At 45.1% G+C, this 20,319-nt stretch overlaps 1 protein-coding gene across 1 annotated transcript in view; it reads left to right on the forward strand.

Annotated features, from left to right (window-relative positions):
* Window positions 1–20,278, forward strand: part of LOC109880637 (72 kDa type IV collagenase) — a 28,581-nt gene extending 8,303 nt beyond the window's left edge. The window contains exons 7-13 of the mRNA XM_031814831.1: window positions 367–540; window positions 1,192–1,347; window positions 1,581–1,707; window positions 9,394–9,530; window positions 17,308–17,467; window positions 17,881–17,990; window positions 19,237–20,278. Coding sequence (XP_031670691.1) covers window positions 367–540; window positions 1,192–1,347; window positions 1,581–1,707; window positions 9,394–9,530; window positions 17,308–17,467; window positions 17,881–17,990; window positions 19,237–19,343 — 971 coding nt within the window. The 3' untranslated portion in view covers window positions 19,344–20,278. The remainder of the gene's footprint in view (window positions 1–366; window positions 541–1,191; window positions 1,348–1,580; window positions 1,708–9,393; window positions 9,531–17,307; window positions 17,468–17,880; window positions 17,991–19,236) is intronic.
* The last annotated feature ends 41 nt before the right edge of the window (window positions 20,279–20,319 follow it).

Consider the following 20,319-nt stretch of genomic DNA (forward strand, 5'->3'; position numbering starts at 1 on the left):
CTAATTGGTTGGGAATGCTGGCATGCAGTGTAGCCTTGTGTGTAAGAAGCACTGAATAAGAAACAGCCTGCTTAAAAAACTACACAGGCCCAGTATTGTGCTGTACCAACCCAGATCCCAGATATAATATTATCATGCAGAGAAAGAAAAGCCCCTTTTTGGAGAGTAGTATTTGGTTTTGTTTTGGATATACCGTAGATACAAAACACATCTGATGTCAATGTCATTACAGTCATGGTAGTTTCTCAAGCAAATCCATTTAGCAATTCAACCCAAATCACGTTGATAACTTTTAGCACGACCTCATCGGCACACAAAGAAAAGTCCATTTGGTCCTGAAATATGTGTTTTTGTTCACCCATGCAGCCATGTCCACCGTTGGAGGAAACTCTGAGGGTTCCCCCTGTGTGTTCCCCTTCACGTTCCTTGGAGACACTTATGACAGTTGCACCGCCTCTGGACGTAGCGACGGAAAGATGTGGTGCGCCTCCACCAAGAGCTACGACGACGACCGCAAGTGGGGCTTCTGTCCTGATCAAGGTAAATATGTCATCAATGACCTTTGACATTATGCTTGTTTGTAGGTGGTTTTAGCAGTTTAGTGGACAATGACAATTCATATTTATTTGAATCATTTGTATTATTATTCTGTTTTATTCATTAATGTATTTAGTCATTGTCTATGCAGAATGAAGGGAAAGTGGCCAACAGGAATTTCCCAACATGGAAACTATTTTCATTCACCGGAATATAACTTGACTTGTTATGCTTTTAATAATAAATAATAAATAATTTGAACCTTTATTTAACTAGGCAAGTCAGTTAAGAATAATGGCCTAGGAACAGTGGGTTAACTGCCTGTTCAGGGGTAGAACGACAGATTTGTACCTTGTCAGTTCAGGAATTTGAACTTGCAACCTTCCAATGCTTTAACCACTAGGCTACCCTGCCGCCCCAATATATGTGTTGCTGTATCTCTCACTCCTATTGGTGTTGTCCAGGCTACAGTCTGTACCTGGTTGCTTTAACCACTAGGCTACCCTGCCGCCCCAATATATGTGTTGCTGTATCTCTCACTCCTATTGGTGTTGTCCAGGCTACAGTCTGTACCTGGTTGCTTTAACCACTAGGCTACCCTGCCGCCCCAATATATGTGTTGCTGTATCTCTCACTCCTATTGGTGTTGTCCAGGCTACAGTCTGTTCCTGGTTGCGGCCCATGAGTTTGGCCACGCCCTGGGCTTGGAGCACTCCCAGGACCCTGGTGCTCTGATGGCCCCCATGTACACCTTCACCAAGAACTTTAGACTGTCCAACGACGACATCAAGGGAATCCAGGAGCTCTATGGTCAGTTTGAAATTCTTATGTACTGCTTATGGGTTATGTATGGGTTATGAATGTGTTATGAAGTCATTATGTAGGTACCCTATAAAATAACGTGTAACCATGACTTCACCCGCTGTTCATAACCAGAGTGCTTTGGTGAATGTCCTGCAGGTAACAAATGTATTTCTCCTTGTTGAAGGATATCAATCTCATCTACTCAATGCTCACCATGTTGCCTCTCCTTTTCCTCTCAGGTGCTGGTACAGACAAGCCCGTGCCTCCCACCCAGGGCCCAGTCACTCCTATGGACATCTGTAATGAACCTGTGGTGTTTGATGCTGTGGCCCAGATCAGAGGAGAGACCTTCTTCTTCAAGGACAGGTAAATGATTTACTGGGGATTCTACAGTATTACTTCTGATCACCAATGGTTAGAGCAACATTTGACTTGTAGGTAATCCACTTTTGTTTGGTCTTCTCAAAAAGCATGTTGCCAATCTGAACACTGATCTGTCTACACGAAAGAACATTTAACCTGAAGACTCTTATTTTAGACTCTGTGGTTAGAGTCATTGGAGCAGACCAGTCCACAAGTTAGACCTCACAATCCACAACTAAATAATTTCACCACAAACAATGGGTAGTTAAATAGGGGGCTTTGTTTGGTCTCACAATGAATTATTTTCTCTTGGCAATCAGGTGTTTTGTTTGAATGAAGGGGGTGGTGTTCTCTCTGTTTGTCTGAGCTCTAATGCTTAGTATAAGTATAAAGTTATGAAAGAATTGGTAATAATAACCACTCTCACAATCCTGTATCAACTATGGTAAACCAAAATGGCTGCCTGTTATTAAGATTGTAAACCATTGCCTACTGTACAGTACAGGGTACAGACTTCAACTGGGATTGTCCTATGTAGTGTAGAAAAGGAATAGGCTTTCTGTATCTCTCCATCTTACATTATTTGTTGTGGTTCATTCTCAGCTTTCCATGACTCAGTGTACTTTCCCTCTGAAACATGAACTCTTCACCACAACAGATTAATCCTGTCTGGGACAAATTATGTTAGGAACACTTTCAACCCAAACAATAAGCTATTGCATGCCATCCAAATGACAAAATGTTGACTGAAAAGCAGGTTTAGATTAGGATTCATTGGACATTTATATGTTCCTTCTCAGACTTTGCCGCCACATCTTTTAGCCTTCAAGGTTTTAAGGTGAGCTTTACTATATAGCTGTCATTGCTGACTTGGAAAGGTGTCCAAAGCAAACAAGTAGACTGTTTGGACTCAAAAGACTGCAGTCATTCAGCCTGCCTGGCTTTGCCCCCTGCACACCCTGGGTCTGGGGCTGGAGGGAAACCACCCTCAAATCTAGCTTACAAATCCTGCTTTAGTTCATAAAATCCTGCTTTAGTTCATAGAATCCTGCTTTAGTTCATGGAATCCTGCTTTAGTTCATAGAATCCTGCTTTAGTTCAAGGAATCCTTGAACTTAAGTCTTTACTCGCTGTGGTTCACCATGCATTAACGCTGTTCAGGGAACAGGGACAAACATCATGCTGAAGGCTGTTCTGTGGACTATAAACTACTGTATAAACAGTGTCGTGTTTGACTTCACTTTTGTTTGGCAACATGCTTTTTGAGAAGATCAATCTGACCACTGATCTGTCTACAGGAAACAGGCAGAAAGAACATATAACCTGAAGACTCTTATTTTAGACTCTGTGGTTAGAGTCATTGGAGCAGACCAGTCCATGTGTCAAAGTAATATTAACTGTTAAAGGAGGGAGTACTGCCAATTAAAACCGGAGTATGGTTTTAATAGTAGAATTTCTCTCAATAGTTAGTTTAGAAATGATTTGACTATGCCTGTAAGTCATATCTTTGATTGGGTTAGTTTGGTTATTGTTTAGGTATATCATCTGTTGTCTGCTGCTCAAACATCCTAGAGAATCCAAATCCACAAGATATCCAGCCACCATGATAAAAGCTGGCAGAATACCTATACAGTGATGTGTTGTGGCCAAGACACTGGACCTGGGGATTCCAGGAGAGATTCTCCATTTCCTCATCAGCAAGATCATTGTCTCATTCAAAATGATTTGCGGTGTTCTAGTTCTAGATATCACATATACCATGATATCATTAACAATGACACATATTCAATGATAGCTATTATTATGGGATGTATCTCTTAGATGGAGGGAAATGCCATAATGGAGGGAGTTACGGCTGTAGGATCTTAATTTGAGCCAGTTTGCTATAGTAAGGAAATAATCCTGAAGCAAAAGGAAATGTGAATAATTATGTGGATCATAATTAATGGATTTTTTTTGTGGGGGTTGATACATTTTAACTTCGTCAAATTCGAGTCTGAAATGTTAAAGTGGAAATTACAAACTTTAGAAGCCTTTTTAAAACTTGAATAACCTGCTGTGCAGGACAATTCTCATCAACAAAAGAGTGGTCAAATTAAGATCCGACATCTCTATGGAGGAGTTACAATACCAAACCCATAGATGCAAGATCTCTGGACTCAGAGGGCCAGTTAGGCTGTATCTCAGGTTTCAGTGGTGGGATGACTTTGGTCCCTAGTTATTCATTGTTGGCTCTAGGTCACCAGATGGTTTAGCTATCAGAGCCATGGAGCAGAGGAGTGAGAAGAGATGGAACAGAGACGTGAGAGTGGGGAGAGATTCAATATAGAGAGAAAATGAGGAGAGATTCAATATAGAGAGAAAGTGGGGAGAGATTCAATATAGAGAGAAAATGAGGAGAGATTCAATATAGAGACAAAGAGTGAGGAGAGATTCAATATAGAGACAAAGAGTGAGGAGATATTCAATATAGAGACAAAGAGTGAGGAGAGATTCAATATAGAGACAAAGAGTGAGGAGAGATTCAATATAGAGACAAAGAGTGAGGAGAGATTCAATATAGAGACAAAGAGTGAGGAGATATTCAATATAGAGACAGAGTGAGGAGAGATTCAATATAGAGACAAAGAGTGAGGAGAGATTCAATATAGAGACAAAGAGTGAGGAGAGATTCAATATAGAGACAAAGAGTGAGGAGATATTCAATATAGAGACAAAGAGTGAGGAGATATTCAATATAGAGACAAAGAGTGAGGAGAGATTCAATATAGAGACAAAGAGTGAGGAGAGATTCAATATAGAGACAAAGAGTGAGGAGAGATTCAATATAGAGACAAAGAGTGAGGAGAGATTCAATATAGAGACAAAGAGTGAGGAGAGATTCAATATAGAGACAAAGAGTGAGGAGAGATTCAATATAGAGACAAAGAGTGAGGAGAGATTCAATATAGAGACAAAGAGTGAGGAGAGATTCAATATAGAGACAAAGAGTGAGGAGAGATTCAATATAGTGAAGTCAATAAGCAAAGATTACGATAAAGACTACTAAAGTTATTGGTGTTTTGTTTCCTCAGAAAAAAAAACGTTTTCATGGAGCTGTCAACCAATGTCAAGGTTAATGAAAATAGCCTAGGACCCATTAAATCAAATCAAATCAAATTTATTTATATAGCCCTTCGTACATCAGCTGATATCTCAAAGTGCTGTACAGAAACCCAGCCTAAAACCCCAAACAGCAAGCAATGCAGGTGGAGAAGCACAGTGGCTAGGAAAAACTCCCTAGAAAGGCCAATACCTAGGAAGAAACCTAGAGAGGAACCAGGCTATGTGGGGTGGCCAGTCCTCTTCTGGCTGTGCCGGGTGGAGATTATAACAGAACATGGTCAAGATGTTCAATGTTCATAAATGACCAGCATGGTCGAATAATAATAAGGCAGAACAGTTGAAACTAGAGCAGCAGCACAGTCAGGTGGAAGTTGAAACTGGAGCAGCAGCATGGCCAGGTAGACTGGGGACAGCAAGGAGTCATCATGTCAGGTAGTCCTGGGGCATGGTCCTAGGGCTCAGGTCAGTTAGGATATTCATTTCTGTGTGCATCCGTTTTGTTTTGTTCTGCTTCTCCCTATTTTTAGGCAGCAGTGAAAATACAGAGACAGATAAATAGGGAAGTCACAGACTGGAGGGCAGTCACCGTCTAGTGGGTCAATGTAATGTCTGGAGGGCAGTCACCAGTCTAGTGGGTCAATGTAATGTCTGGAGGGCAGTCACCAGTCTAGTGGGTCAATGTAATGTCTGGAGGGCAGTCACCAGTCTAGTGGGTCAATGTAATGTCTGGAGGGCAGTCACCAGTCTAGTGGGTCAATGTAATGTCTGGAGGGCAGTCACCAGTCTAGTGGGTCAATGTAATGTCTGGAGGGCAGTCACCAGTCTAGTGGGTCAATGTAATGTCTGGAGGGCAGTCACCAGTCTAGTGGGTCAATGTAATGTCTGGAGGGCAGTCACCAGTCTAGTGGGTCAATGTAATGTCTGGAGGGCAGTCACCAGTCTAGTGGGTCAATGTAATGTCTGGAGGGCAGTCACCAGTCTAGTGGGTCAATGTAATGTCTGGAGGGCAGTCACCAGTCTAGTGGGTCAATGTAATGTCTGGAGGGCAGTCACCAGTCTAGTGGGTCAATGTAATGTCTGGAGGGCAGTCACCAGTCTAGTGGGTCAATGTAATGTCTGGAGGGCAGTCACCAGTCTAGTGGGTCAATGTAATGTCTGGAGGGCAGTCATCAGTCTAGTGGGTCAATGTAATGTCTGGAGGGCAGTCACTAGTCTAGTGGGTCAATGTAATGTCTGGAGGGCAGTCACCAGTCTAGTGGGTCAATGTAATGTCTGGAGGGCAGTCACCAGTCTAGTGGGTCAATGTAATGTCTGGAGGGCAGTCGCCAGTCTAGTGGGTCAATGTAATGTCTGGAGGGCAGTCATCAGTCTAGTGGGTCAATGTAATGTCTGGAGGGCAGTCACTAGTCTAGTGGGTCAATGTAATGTCTGCAGGGCAGTCGCCAGTCTAGTGGGTCAATGTAATGTCTGCAGGGCAGTCGCCAGTCTAGTGGGCCAATGTAATGTCTGGAGGGCAGTCACCATTCTAGTGGGCCAATGTAATGTCTGGAGTCTGGAGGGCAGTCACCAGTCTAGTGGGCCAATGTAATGTCTGGAGGGCAGTCACCAGTCTAGTGGGTCAATGTAATGTCTGGAGGGCAGTCACCAGTCTAGTGGGCCAATGTAATGTTTAGAGGGCAGTCACAAGTCTAGTGGGTCAATGCAATGTCTGGAGTCTGGAGGGCAGTCACCAGTCTAGTGGTGCACAATTGCCCCAGCGTCGTCTGGGTTTGGCCAGTGTAGGCCGTCATTGTAAATAAGAATTTGTTCTTAACTGACTTGCCTAGTTAAATAAAGGTTAAATATATATATTTTTTAAATCACTAGGCCAGTGAACAGTGACAGTGAACAGTGGGTTCAGTTCAGTGGATATCTCCTGTCTCAGCATGTAGATGGAAAGGAGATCTGGACATGAAGGATGAGTAAAACATGCTGGTGGTGTAACGTCACTGTGTTCTCAGCACCTTATTTACAGTCAATGGCTCAGCACAGGGCTTGGTGGGAAGTCTGCAGAATAATCCACTGAACTGAACCCACTGTTCACTGTCACTGTTCACTGGCCTAGTGATTTAAAAAAAATATATATTTAACCTTTATTTAACTAGGAAAGTCAGTTAAAAACAAATTCTTATTTACAATGACGGCCTACACTGGCCAAACCCAGACGACGCTGGGGCAATTGTGCACCGGCCTACGGAACTCCCAATCATGGCAGGTTTGGCCGGTGATGAGGTGGACCTGTATGGGATCGAGACACTGAACACAGAAGGCCCTGCTAGCTAGGTTTCTCTAACCTCTCTGGCTGCATCTTATGCAGGAAGTGTATTACATATGCATCCAGAATGTGACAAGAATGAGTGAAATTATGAAATCTCTGTGACCCAGATATACAATTTCCTGTTATCTCACAATCAGAGGTGGACATGGATTGTCTTCCTGTCTGATTTAGGGTCATGTTGGCTTGTTTTGTAGGACTAATTCAACATACCTCAACCTTGAATAGATTGCTATAGCAGATCATCATATGACTACTTTGTCCATATCTGCATAGCATTTTATAACCATCAACAGGCTTTATCTATCTGAGAAATATCTGGCTCTTTGAAAAATAGGTCAATGGAAAAGACTTGGGGAGCTGCTGTTGTTGCTCATGCAGCTGCCTGTTGGAAATCTGTGCAAGATGGGTCTTGTTCCCCTGGCTTCTATAAACCCCGGTCCTAACGAGAACCAGATGCTGAATGAATCAGGCTATTGTGGCTTCGCTGCCTGGGCTGCTGAAACTCTCCCTCTCTCTCTTTCCCCCTTACTTTCCCCTCTCACATCTCTTACTGTCCTTCACTTTCCCCTCTCCCCTCTCTCTTTCCCCCTTCCCTCCTCTCCTCTCTCTTTCCCCTCTCCCCTCTCTCTTTCCCTCTTCCCTCCTCTCCTTCCCTCTTCCCTCCTCTCCCCTCTCTCTTTCCCTCTTTCCCCTATCCCCTCTCTCTTTCCCCCTTCCCTCCTCTCCTCTCTGTTTCCCCTCACCCCTCTCTCTTTCCCTCTTCCCTCCTCTCCCCTCTCTCTTTCCTTCTTCCCTCCACTCCCCTCTCTCTATCCCTCCTCTCCTCTCTCTGCCCTCTCTCTTTCCCTCCTCTCCTCTCTCTCCCCTCTCTCTTTCCCTCTTCTCTCTTTCCCTCTTCCCTCCACTCCCCTCTATTTCTTTCCCTCTTTCCCCTCTCTCTTTCCCTCTTTCCCCTCTCCCCTCTCTCTTTCCCCCTTCCCTCCTCTCCCCTCTCTTTTTCCCTCTTTCCCCTCTCCCCTCTTTCCCCCTTCCCTCCTCTCCTCTTTCACCTCTCCCCTCGCTCTTTCCCTCTTTCCCCTCTCTCTTTCCCCCTCCTCTCCTCTCTCCCCTCTCTCTTTCCCTCTTTCCCCTCTCTCTTTCCCTCTTTCCCCTCTCCCCTCTCTCTTTCCGTCTTTCCCCTCTCCCCTCTCTCTTTCCCTCTTTCCTCTCTCCCCGCTCTCTTTCCCCCTTCCCTCCTCTCCTCTCTCTTTCCCCTCTCCCCTCTCTCTTTCCCTCTTCCCTCCTCTCCCCTCTCGCTTTCCCCCTTCCCTCCTCTCCTCTCTCCCCTCTCTCTTTCCCTCTTTCCCCTCTCCCCTCTCTCGTTCCCCCTTCCCTCTCCTCTCTCTCCCCTCACTCTTTCCCTCTTCCCTCCTCTCCCCTCTCTCTTTCCCCCTTCCCTCCTCTCCTCTCTCTTTCCCCTCTCCCCTCTCTCTTTCCCCCTTCCCGCCTCTCCTCTCTCTTTCCCCTCTCCCCTCTCTCTTTTCCTCTTCCCTCCTCTCCCCTCTCTCTTTCCCCTCTCTCTTTCCTCTTTTCCTCCTCTCCTCTCTCTCTCCTTTCCCTTCTCCCCTCTCTCTTTCCCCCTTCCTTCCCTCCTCTCCTCTCTCTTTACTTCTTTCCCCTCTCCCCTCTCTTTCCCTCCTCTCTCTTTCCCCTCTCCCCTCTCTCTTTCCCTCTTCCCTCCTCTCCCCTATCTCTTCCCCTCCTCTCCTCCCTCTTCCCTCCTCTCCCCTCTCTCTTTCCCTCTTCCCTCCCTCTTCCCTCCTCTCCTCTGTCTTTCCCTCTTCCCTCCTCTCCTCTCTCTTTCCCCTTTCCCTCCTCTCTCTTTCCCCTTTCCCTCCTCTCTCTTTCCCCTCTCCCCTCTCTCTTTCCCTCTTCCCTCCTCTCCCCTCTCTCTTTCCCCTCCTCTCCCCTCTCTTTCCCCTCCTCTCCTCTCTCTTTCCCTCTTCCCTCCTCTCCCCTCTCTCTTTCCCCTCCTCTCCTCTCTCTTTTCCCTCTCCCCTCTCTCTTTCCCTCTTCCCTCCCTCTTCCCTCCTCTCCTCTCTCTTTCCCCTCCTCTCCTCTCTCTTTCCCTCTTCCCTCCTCTCCCTCTCTCTTTCCCCTCTCTCCCCTCTCCTACTCTCCCTTCAACTGCCTCCCCCTTTTCTCCCCTCTCTCCTCTCCTCTACTCTCTGCACCCTCTTACATGATTTGAACCAGTAGGTAACTCCTCTCTCTGCTCTCTCTATCAGGTTCATATTCAGGTCAACCAACTTCCGGGGCAAGCCTTCAGGTCCCATGCTGGTAGCCACCTACTGGCCTGAGCTCCCGGTCACCATCGACGCTGCCTATGAGAACCCACTGGAGGAGAAGACTGTGTTCTTTGCAGGTAATGTATGTATGGGAGACTGAGTTGTGTCATCCACCGTTAAGATACAGTGCTTTGGGAAAGTATTCAGACCCCTTGACTTTTTCCACATTTTGTAATGTTACAACTTTATTCCAAAATTGCTTCTTTTTTTTAAACACACAATATCACAATAATGACAAAGCAAAAACAGGTTTTTAGATTTTTGGGGGAAATGTATTAAAAATAAAAAACAGAAATACCTTATTTACATAAGTATTCAGACCCTTTCTATGATACTCTAAATTAAGCTCAGGTGCATCCTGTTTTTATTGATCATCTTTGAGATGTTTCTACAACTTGATTGAAGTCCACCTGTGGTAAATTCACTTGATTGAAAGACATGAGCTGGCGCACACCCAGAAAAAATATTTTGTGTGGAGGTGCTGACTAACGGCGAATAAACTATAAAAATAAAGAGAGTCACACACTCCATATATAAACTACCAATAATTTATTGGGTAAATCACCAATGTTTCGGCATCACTGTGCCGTTTCGGACATGATTTGGAAAGGCACAAACATGTCTATATAAGGTCCCACAGTGGACAGTGCATGTCAGAGCAAAAACCAAGCCATGATGTCGAAGGAATTGTCCATTGAGCTCCAAGACAGGATTGTGTCGAGGCACAGATCTGGTGAAGGGTACCAAAAAAATTCTGCATCATTGCAGGTCCCCAAGAACACAATGGCCTCCATAATTCTTAAATGGAAGAAGTTTGGAACCACCAAGACTCTTCCTAGAGCTGGCCGCCTGGCCAAACTGAGCAATCGGGGGAGAAGGGCCTTGGTCAGGGAGGTGACCAGAGCTTTTAGAGTTCCTCTGTGGAGATGGGAGAACCTTCCAGAAGGACAACCATCTCTGCAGCACTCCACCAATCAGGCCTTTATGGTAGAGTTGCCAGACGGAAGTCACTCCTCAGTAAAAGCCACATGATACCCTGCTTGGAGTCTGCCAAAAGGCACCTAACGACTCTCAGATCATGAGAAACAAGATTCTCTGGTCTGATGTAACCAAGATTGAACTCTTTGGCCTGAATGCCAAGCGTCACGTCTGGAGGAAACCTGGCACCATCCCTACGGTGAAGCATGGTGGTGGCAGCATCATGCTGTGAGGATGTTTTTCAGCAGCAGGGACTGGGAGACTAGTCAGGATCGAGTCAAAGATGAAAGGAGCAATGTACAGAGAGATCCTTGATGAAAACCTTCCCCACAGTGCTCAGGACCTCAGACTGTGGCGAAGGTACCCCTTCAAACAGGACAATGACCCTTAGCACACAGCCAAGACAACGCAGGAGTGGCTTCAGGACAAGTCTCTTAATGTCCTGTTTTTGCTTTGTCATTATGGGGTATTGTGTTTTAGAATAAGGCTGTAACATAACAAAATGTATAAAAAGTCAAGGGGTCTGAATACTTCCCGAATGCACTGTACATGCATACATACATACATGCATACATACATACATACATACATACATACATACATACATACATGCATACATACATACATACATACATACATACATACATACATACATACACACATACATACATACATACATACATACATACATACATACATACATACATACATACATACATACATACATACATACATACATACATACATACATGCATGTATTGTCTAGGGGTTTTGTATGTCTAGGATTTTGTAGGTCTAGGGTTTTTTGTAATTCTATCTTGGCCTGATATGGTTCCCAATCAGAGACAGCTGTTTATCGTTGTCTCTGATTGGGGATCATATTTAGGTAGCCATTTCCCTTTGGTGTTTGTGGGATCTTGTCTATGTGTAGTTGCCTGTCAGCACTCGTTTGTATAGCTTCACGTTTCGTTTTGTTATTTTATTAGTTTGTTCAGTGTTCATTCTTTAAATAAATAAGAATGTAGGCATTCCACGCTGCACCTTGGTCCGATCCTTATAACGAACGTGACAGAAGATCCCACCACAAAAAGACCAAGCAGCGTGTTCAAGAGGAGTGGACATCCTGGGCCCGGGAGAAAGATGTGTGGAGGACATCCTGGACCTGGGAGGAGGTAATGGCAGGGGACAAGACCCTGCCATGGAAGCAGGTGGAGATAGCGCAGGAGGAACGGCGACGATACGAGGGGACACGGCTAGCATGGAAGCCCGAGAGGCAGCTCCAAAACATTTGGGGGGAGGCACACGGGGAGATTGGCAGAGTTAGGGGTTAGACCTGAGCCACACTGGGCAGACACCGTGTTAAGCGCACGGTGTCTCCAGTTCGCATTCATAGCCCGGTGCGTTCTATTCCAGCTCCTCGCATTTGCCGGGCGGATGGTGCCATCCAGGACGGATGGTGCCGGCTCAGTACTCCTGGTCTCCAGTACACCTCCTTGGACCAGGATATCCTGGGCCGGCTCTGCGCACTGTGTCTCCGGTGCGTCTGCACAGCCCAGTGCGTCCTGTGCCAGTGCCCCGCACTTGCCGGGCTCAAGTGAGCATCCAGACAGGACGCATTGTGCCAGCTCTACGCTCCAAATCTCCAGTGCGTCTCCACAGTCCAGTGCGTCCTGTGCCTGCTCCCTGCACTCGCCCTGAGATGTGTGTCACCAGTCCGGTACCACCTGTACCGGTCCCACGCACCAGGACTCCAGTGCGCCTCCACAGTTCAGTACGTCCTGTGCCTGCTCCCGGCACTCGCCCTGAGATGCATGTCTTCATCCCGGTACCACCAGTGCCGGCACCACGCATCAGGTCTCCAGTGCGGCTCCACAGTCCGGAGCTTCTGGCGACAGTTCCCAGTCCGGAGCTTCCGGCGACAGTTCCCAGTCCGGAGCTTCCGGCGACAGTTCCCAATCCGGAGCTTCTGGCGACAGTTCCCAGTCCGGGGTCTCCGGAGACAGTTCCCAGTCCGGAGCCTCCGGCAATGATCCGCAGTCCAGGGCCTCCGGCGATGATCCACGGTCCGGTTCTACAAAGGCAGAGGGATCAGCGTAAAGAGGGGTGGCTACTTCCAGAAACGGAACCGCCACTGAGGGTAGATGCCCACCCGGACCCTCCCGTATAGGTTCAGGTTTGCGGCCGGGAGTCCGCACCTTTGGGGGGGGGGGTATATTGTCACGCCCTGACCTGAGATATCTCTGTTTTCTTTATATTTTGGTTAGGTCAGGGCGTGACTAGGGTGGGTACGCTAGTTTTGTATTGTCTAGGGTTTTTGTATGTCTAGGGTTTTGTAGGTCTAGGGGTTTTTGTAATTCTATGTTGGCCTGATATGAGTGAGTTGAGTTTATTTTTATTTTTACAGGGACAGTGCACATTAATCAACATTTCAGTAAAAGTGCCGGTTTTAGGTTATTAAAAACAATTACAATATAGACAATAGCAACATAGAACAAGAAAGACATAGCATACAGACAGAGCAGCATAAAACAAAAAGCAGCAAGACAAAATTCATAAAAGCAACAAAGTGTTGGGGCTGTTGTTGAGGTGGGCAATCAGTTGTTCTGCTACACACTTTTCAACAACCTTTGACACCACAGGTAATATACTAATGGGCCTGTAGTTACTCACGTTAGCAGGGTCGCCTGATTTAAAGATGGCCGTTATTATGGCCGACTTCCATACCCTTGGAAACACACCGAGACCAATAGATGTGTTGGTGACCTTAGTAATGGGGCCAATGAGTGACTCTTTGTAGTTTTTAAGAAAGGTAGAGTCCATCCCAAACACATCTTTGGCTTTAGAGTTCTTTAGTGAGCTAATCACCTTGTTCACCTTCGACTCAGAAACCTCCCTTATGATGAAGACAGGTTGAGTGTCATTCACTAGCACTGAGCCCAAGAAACAAGTGGAAGGGTTCTGTGTCAGTACCCTGACAGAGTCAATAAAGTAGGAATTGAAGGCTATTGCTATTTCGACTGCATCCTGTGTTAGATTGTTATTCACCATGATTTCTAGTCTTTTTGCAGTGTTACTATGGTCTTTCCCTGTTAACTTTTTTAGATTCTCCCATATAAATTTAGAATTTCCCTTTGCTTCACCAATTATGTTAATAAAAACTTTTGCCTTGGCCTGTCTGATTTCTTTCATCACCTTATTTCTCAACATGGTAAACCTACGTCTGTCATGCTCTAATTTAGAATTTAGGGCTATTTTTAGAGCATAATCTCGTTCTTTCATCAATTTCCAGATTTCTCCATTTAGCCAAGGAAGAGTGCTCTTTTGGCCAGGTTTGGATTTGATTTTCTTTAGGAAGCCAATTATTGTAGCTGTTTATCGTTGTCTCTGATTGGGGATCATATTTAGGTAGCCATTTCCCTTTGGTGTTTGTGGGATCTTGTCTATGTGTAGTGGCCTGTCAGCACTCGTTTGTATAGCTTCACGTTTCGTTTTGTTATTTTGTTAGTTTGTTCAGTGTTCATTCTTTAAATAAATAAGAATGTACGCATGCCACACTGCGCCTTGGTCCGATCCTTATAACGAACGTGACAATAAAGAATATAAATATGTCTGGATTTGATTAGAGCTTTGATCAGCATGAAGATTAAAACCTGATGCTACCTGAGCCTGACGAGCCATATATTAAATACATTTAATGAGCCCTACATTAACCACATTTAATGAGCCCTACATTAACCACATTTAATGAACCCTACATTAACCACATTTAATGAGCCCTACATTAACCACATTTAATGAACCCTACATTAACCACATTTAATGAGCCCTACATTAACCACATTTAATGAGCCCTACATTAACCACATTTAATGAGCCCTACATTAACCACATTTAATGAACCCTACATTAACCACATTTAATGAACCCAAACCCTAGAAATGTGATTTTAATTTTGGAATTTGTACAATTAGTAGGCTGACGCTTCATTTCTTCCTCGCTTTCAACAGTTAAATTAAATAAGTGTTGTTGTCCTTATCTTCATCACTCTAATGACATCCTTGAGTAATATAGGACCAGGATTAGATGCAGAAGGCTTTCACTTCTCTTCATGAAGATTGAATGGTTATGGGTCTGAATAAATAACTGTTATAACCTACCACCATCGTGAGTTCACTCTTCTTTCAAACTACCTTCTATTGGCTGCTGTATTTAACATTCAGCAAACAGGAGCTTGCGTCCCTCTTCGAATAGTCTACTGGTATAATTGTCTATTGTCCAGCAAGCTATTCTAGTCTGGCTTTTCCTGCATGGGACTCCAAGAGCTAAGGGGCGTTTTTTTAAGGAGGCCAGGGGAGCAGAGGTGCTTGGGTATTGCACAAGAGACAGAGGCTATAAGTTATAAGCTTATTATGCATAACCCATCATTAATTGGCTAAATATAAGGTTAATACCTCATTGAATGTATTACCTGATAGCGGTAGGCAAGGACATCTATATATAGGGCTGTATATCAATCTAGAACAGGATGATCTATTTTGAATAGAGTTGATGGAGAGAGAGAAAGACTGCGATTTGGGCACTGATTTAAAGCAACGACAGGCTGTTGTAAAACTCTGCAGCTGCAATACAGAACATGCGCTATCTTTACAGTTAAAAAACAAGGCGACCCCTGGAAGCCAGATGGAGATGGGTAAATTAGAGGTGCATTCAGTCTTTCTATTACTGAGCATAGACTATGCTGTAGCAAATGTAGGCCCACCTGTCACAAGAAGAAAAGTTACCATGATGAGATGATCGGTCTATATGCACAGTAAACTACGCTCCATACTGAGATGGGCTGTCTGTCCCCACCCTGAGATGGGCTGTCTGTCCCCACCCTGAGATGGGCTGTCTGTCCCCACCCTGAGATGGGCTGTCTGTCCCCACCCTGAGATGGGCTGTCTGTCCCCACCCTGAGATGGGCTGTCTGTCCCCACCCTGAGATGGGCTGTCTGTCCCCACCCTGAGATGGGCTGTCTGTCCCCACCCTGAGATGGGCTGTCTGTCCCCACCCTGAGATGGGCTGTCTGTCCCCACTCTGAGATTGGCTGTCTGTCCCCACTCTGAGATTGGCTGTCTGTCCCCACCCTGAGATGGGCTGTCTGTCCCCACCCTGAGATGGGCTGTCTGTCCCCACCCTGAGATGGGCTGTCTGTCCCACCCTGAGATGGGCTGTCTGTCCCCACTCTGAGATGGGCTGTCTGTCCCCACTCTGAGATGGGCTGTCTGTCCCCACCCTGAGATGGGCTGTCTGTCCCCACCCTGGGATGGGCTGTCTGTCCCCACCCTGAGATGGGCTGTCTGTCCCCACCCTGAGATGGGCTGTCTGTCCCCACCCTGAGATGGGCTGTCTGTCCCCACCCTGAGATGGGCTGTCTGTCCCCACCCTGAGATGGGCTGTCTGTCCCCACCCTGAGATGGGCTGTCTGTCCCCACTCTGAGATGGGCTGTCTGTCCCCACCCTGAGATGGGCTGTCTGTCCCCACCCTGAGATGGGCTGTCTGTCCCCACCCTGAGATGGGCTGTCTGTCCAAACCCTGAGCGTTGATTCACCATGCAGAGGCCGTAGAAATGTAAGATTTAGAAATTGCAAATAATTTAACAATTCCATTTCACGCCATGCTGTTCATATAAATCATTTATTATAATTTACCGGTTTCTCACAGTTACTGTATTTATCCCGGGAAAGGGGAGTGGTAAATCTCGGTAACCGGTTTCTCACAGTTACTGTATTTATCCCGGGAAAGGGGAGTGGTAAATCTCGGTAACCGGTTTCTCACAGTTACTGTATTTATCCCGAGAAAGGGGAGTGGTAAATCTCAGTAACCGGTTTCTCACAGTTACTGTATTTATCCCAGGAAAGGGGAGTGGTAAATCTCAGTAACCGGTTTCTCACAGTTACTGTATTTATCCTGGGAAAGGGGAGTGGTAAATCTCAGTAACCGGTTTCTCACAGTTACTGTATTTATCCTGGGAAAGGGGAGTGGTAAATCTCAGTAACCGGTTTCTCACAGTTACTGTATTTATCCTGGGAAAGGGGAGTGGTAAATCTCTGTAACCTGTTTCCTGCCATTCAACCCTAATACATACATACAGTTTTTTGGTATGTATGAATGGGATAGTATGTAGATTAGTTGTCATTGATGTTGATACCCAGGAGAACAATCCAGGATTGCACGCTTGCATATATGCATTTCATTTTTGTGCTTATTGACTTGATCAGAAAAACACACAATGACATTTTCATGGCTGTTTCCTCTCTCCATCACCATTAAACGGCTGTGACAATTTCCAGTCAATAACATCCTATTTCTAAGAAGTTCACCATTAGGAGAATCATAAGTGTGTCTTTTAGTATTTCAGTCAAGTATACTGCTAGTATGTGGTTTGGACATTTTGGACATTAGTACTGTAAGTAGTTATTAGTGGTTTATAATACATGCCATGCATTGTAGAAGCATGCCCTTCTCCTTTAGAAAAGCTCCATGAAAAGACCATGAAATCAGAGCTCTTCCAAAACATAGTGTCTCTATTTAAGAAGAGAATGCTTGGCCTTGTAGAACAGAACCATTTATTTTCCATCCAGCCCTTCAATTGTAAAGCTATGAGTCACATTTCCTCAATCATTTATCCAGTCCTCCCTAACCACAAGATATGATCAAATGTTAGCCTGGCCCCAGATCTGTTTGTACTGTCTTGCCAACTCCTATGATCATTGTCTCTCTGTGGCTAATGATAAGGTAAGAGTTTAGAGAAACTCTGTCCTCACAAACCCTTCCCTGTGAGCATCTTAACCTGTGCTCATTTGTCATCTCTCCCCTCCTCCCTCTCATATAGGCAATGAGATGTGGATCTTCAATGCAGACCAGATAGAGAAAGGCTACCCCAAGAGAATCTCCTCTATAGGCCTGCCCACAGACCTGAAAGGCATTGACGCAGCCTTCTCCTTTGGAAAGAGCCAGAAGACCTACCTGTTCGCTGGAGACCAGTTCTGGAGGTGAGTCACCACAACACAACCCCTACCAAAGCCTGTGTCTGATCCACTCAGGATTGTAACGATGACATCGCTATAGAATTAGAATGACTTTAAAATCTAATTCTATAGACGTCACTGTGTGTTGATGTGTTGGTGTGCTGCTGTGCTGAGCCATGTCTGCTTTTAATTAGAGACCTTAGCTTCCAATGGACTGTTAAAACAGCTCACTCTGCTCTTACCTAATACAGGGATAATGTAAGATACTGTTGCTGTATGTACTTAACTCTTGCATGACTGCTGTGATTTGTCAACCAAAACGGCCCAATTTTCTCGTACCTAACAGACTAACATAGTATCATGTACTTAACATAGCATCATGTACTCATGACTAAACATTGATATCATGGCCTCTGTGTGTTATCATGCCCTTCCAGGTACAATGAAGCCAAGAAAAAGATGGACCCTGGCTTCCCCAAGCTCATCGCTGACTCCTGGAACGGAATCCCAGACGGCATTGACTCTGCCTTTAGTCTGAATGGCATCGGTAAGCATAGTAGAATACAATACTGTATGATAGATACTTTATTGAACATCACTTAGAGTGACATCACCACACACACAGAGCAGGTGAGGGGGTAGGGATATAGAGAGAGATACCCACTGGACACAGACGTCAATTCAATGTCTATTCCACTTTGGTTCAATGTAATTTCATTGAACTCATGTGGAAACAATGTTGCTTCAACCAGTGTGTGCCCATTGGGATATCTACTGAAGAGAGAAATAGAGAGAGAAAGGGATGTCAACTGGAAGAGAGAGAGAGGTAGCTGGGGCCTGTGTGAACATGGAGGGAGCACTGCTTCCTGCTTCAGTCTGAGCTGTACTGACACACCATTGGCTGCAGGCTTACATTCCTGGTAGTTAGAACCCAACCTGACGCCGCCAGTCCTCTCATTATGAACTGGCACCTGGCCTTAAAGCTGGAATCCTTAGTGGTGAAACTGCCAAGTCTGTTTAGATATTACAACAACAAAGACGTTACTTAAAACAACCAAAACTGTTTTATTCCCCCCCCCCCCCCCCGTCATTGCATGCCCGATAGGCAGGAGGAGAGAGAGCAAGGAGAGGGAGCAGACGCAGGAGGAGAGAGAATAGAGGCAGGAGGAGAGAGAGAGAGAGTAGAGGCAGGAGGAGAGAGAGAGGAAGGACTGAGTAGAGGCAAGAGGAAAGCGAGAAAGCAAGGAGAGAGAGAGAGTAGAGGTAGGAGGAGAGAGAGAGCAAGGAGAGAGAGCAGAGGCAGGAGGAGAGAGTAGAGAGAGGAGGAAGTAGAGAGCAAGCAGCGAGAGTAGTATAACACAGGAGGTAAATCTTAAGTCTATGGCAGTTAACCAGGGTTTTTTTATACCCTTGCTTCTGACACACATATACTATACATCACACACCACGCTTCCCGACTAAGAAACAGTGTTTGATAGAGCCAGCCTGTGCTGCTTCACAGAGGTACCTCTGTCTTCATTCTAATTAGCCTGAGCTCCTCCACCGCTGATTCCTGATTGGGTGTTTTTACTGAGGAGACAAGTGACATCATCATGTCCTCTTCCTCTGGCTGAGATGATAGTGTGTTACTAAGTTATAAGCTTCTAGGGGACATATTTTACACTAGCTCAAATTTTCCCTTCTAGTGTGTAAGGCCTCGTGGCTTGCTCAAGGTGAAATTAGATGTATATTTGATGCACTGAATGTGATGATTTTGATGTACCTTGTCTCTCATCATAATGTTTGTTTTCCAGATTACACCTACTTCTTCAAAGGTGCCCACTACTTCAAAATGGATGACAGTAGCCTGAAGATCGTCAAACTGGGCGAGATTACAAAGGACTGGCTGGGTTGTCACTAAGCAACAGTGAGACGCATAGACGTTGGCTAAGCTCTCAGCGGACTGATTCCCCCATCCCTATCCAACCAGCCTATCCTGCACCCTAGCCTAGAAACTAAAGACACCCTCTAACACACCGTGGGACCATCTACACAGGCGGAACGTAGGCATCAGGATTTTGTATTATATTACTGTGTGATATTATCAGTTTCTATGTTATGATGATGCAGATTTACTTTGATCTCTCTACCCCCTGGTTTGTTATTAGAAACTCAGACATCCGGTATGTCCACACTACATAGAGACAGGCAGTGTTGTACTGGAAGATATTCTCCTATATAAATGTACCTTCACCTGAGCAGTATTGCATCATCTGGAGAATGAATGCTGTCTATATTTACTGCTATGTCTGCAATCTAGAGAGTACATGATACCGCAATAGAATGAGAAATAGTCAATAGTAATTTCAGTGTTGTGGAATACATTTGAAAATATGAATTTGCACAATATGTCTGGACAGATAATGGTGCTTATAGGAAATGTTTATTTGCATGATCCTATATTTGATATGCAGTTTTTCTACATTCTGTTCAGACTATTTTCAGAAGTAAGTACTTATAGACACACCTTATTCTTCAAATAGGGCTAGCACTTTGAATTAGACTATACAGGGGTACTGCACAAATATGGAGACCAAATTCTCAATTTTGCAGGATCTGTCTATTGTTTCACTGATGGTACAGGGAGATGAAAGGCACGGACTGCCTAGAGACTGTATCTGGTTTGTTGTTGCATGATGGAGTCATGACAAGAGAAGTACCACAGAAGTATTGTGTAATAATCTTTTTGTTTTGTTGTTTTGATACTAGTCATTTTGTTTTGATTCGTATGCTTTTTATAATGTTTTGTGCAATGTGTCATTCTGTCTAAAATAATAAAGATGGATGGTCAATGTGTGTGTGTGTGTGTGTGTGTGTGTGTGAGAGAGAGAAACGCC

This window comes from Oncorhynchus kisutch, linkage group LG3, assembly GCF_002021735.2.
Source record: "Oncorhynchus kisutch isolate 150728-3 linkage group LG3, Okis_V2, whole genome shotgun sequence".
NCBI lineage: Eukaryota > Metazoa > Chordata > Actinopteri > Salmoniformes > Salmonidae > Oncorhynchus > Oncorhynchus kisutch.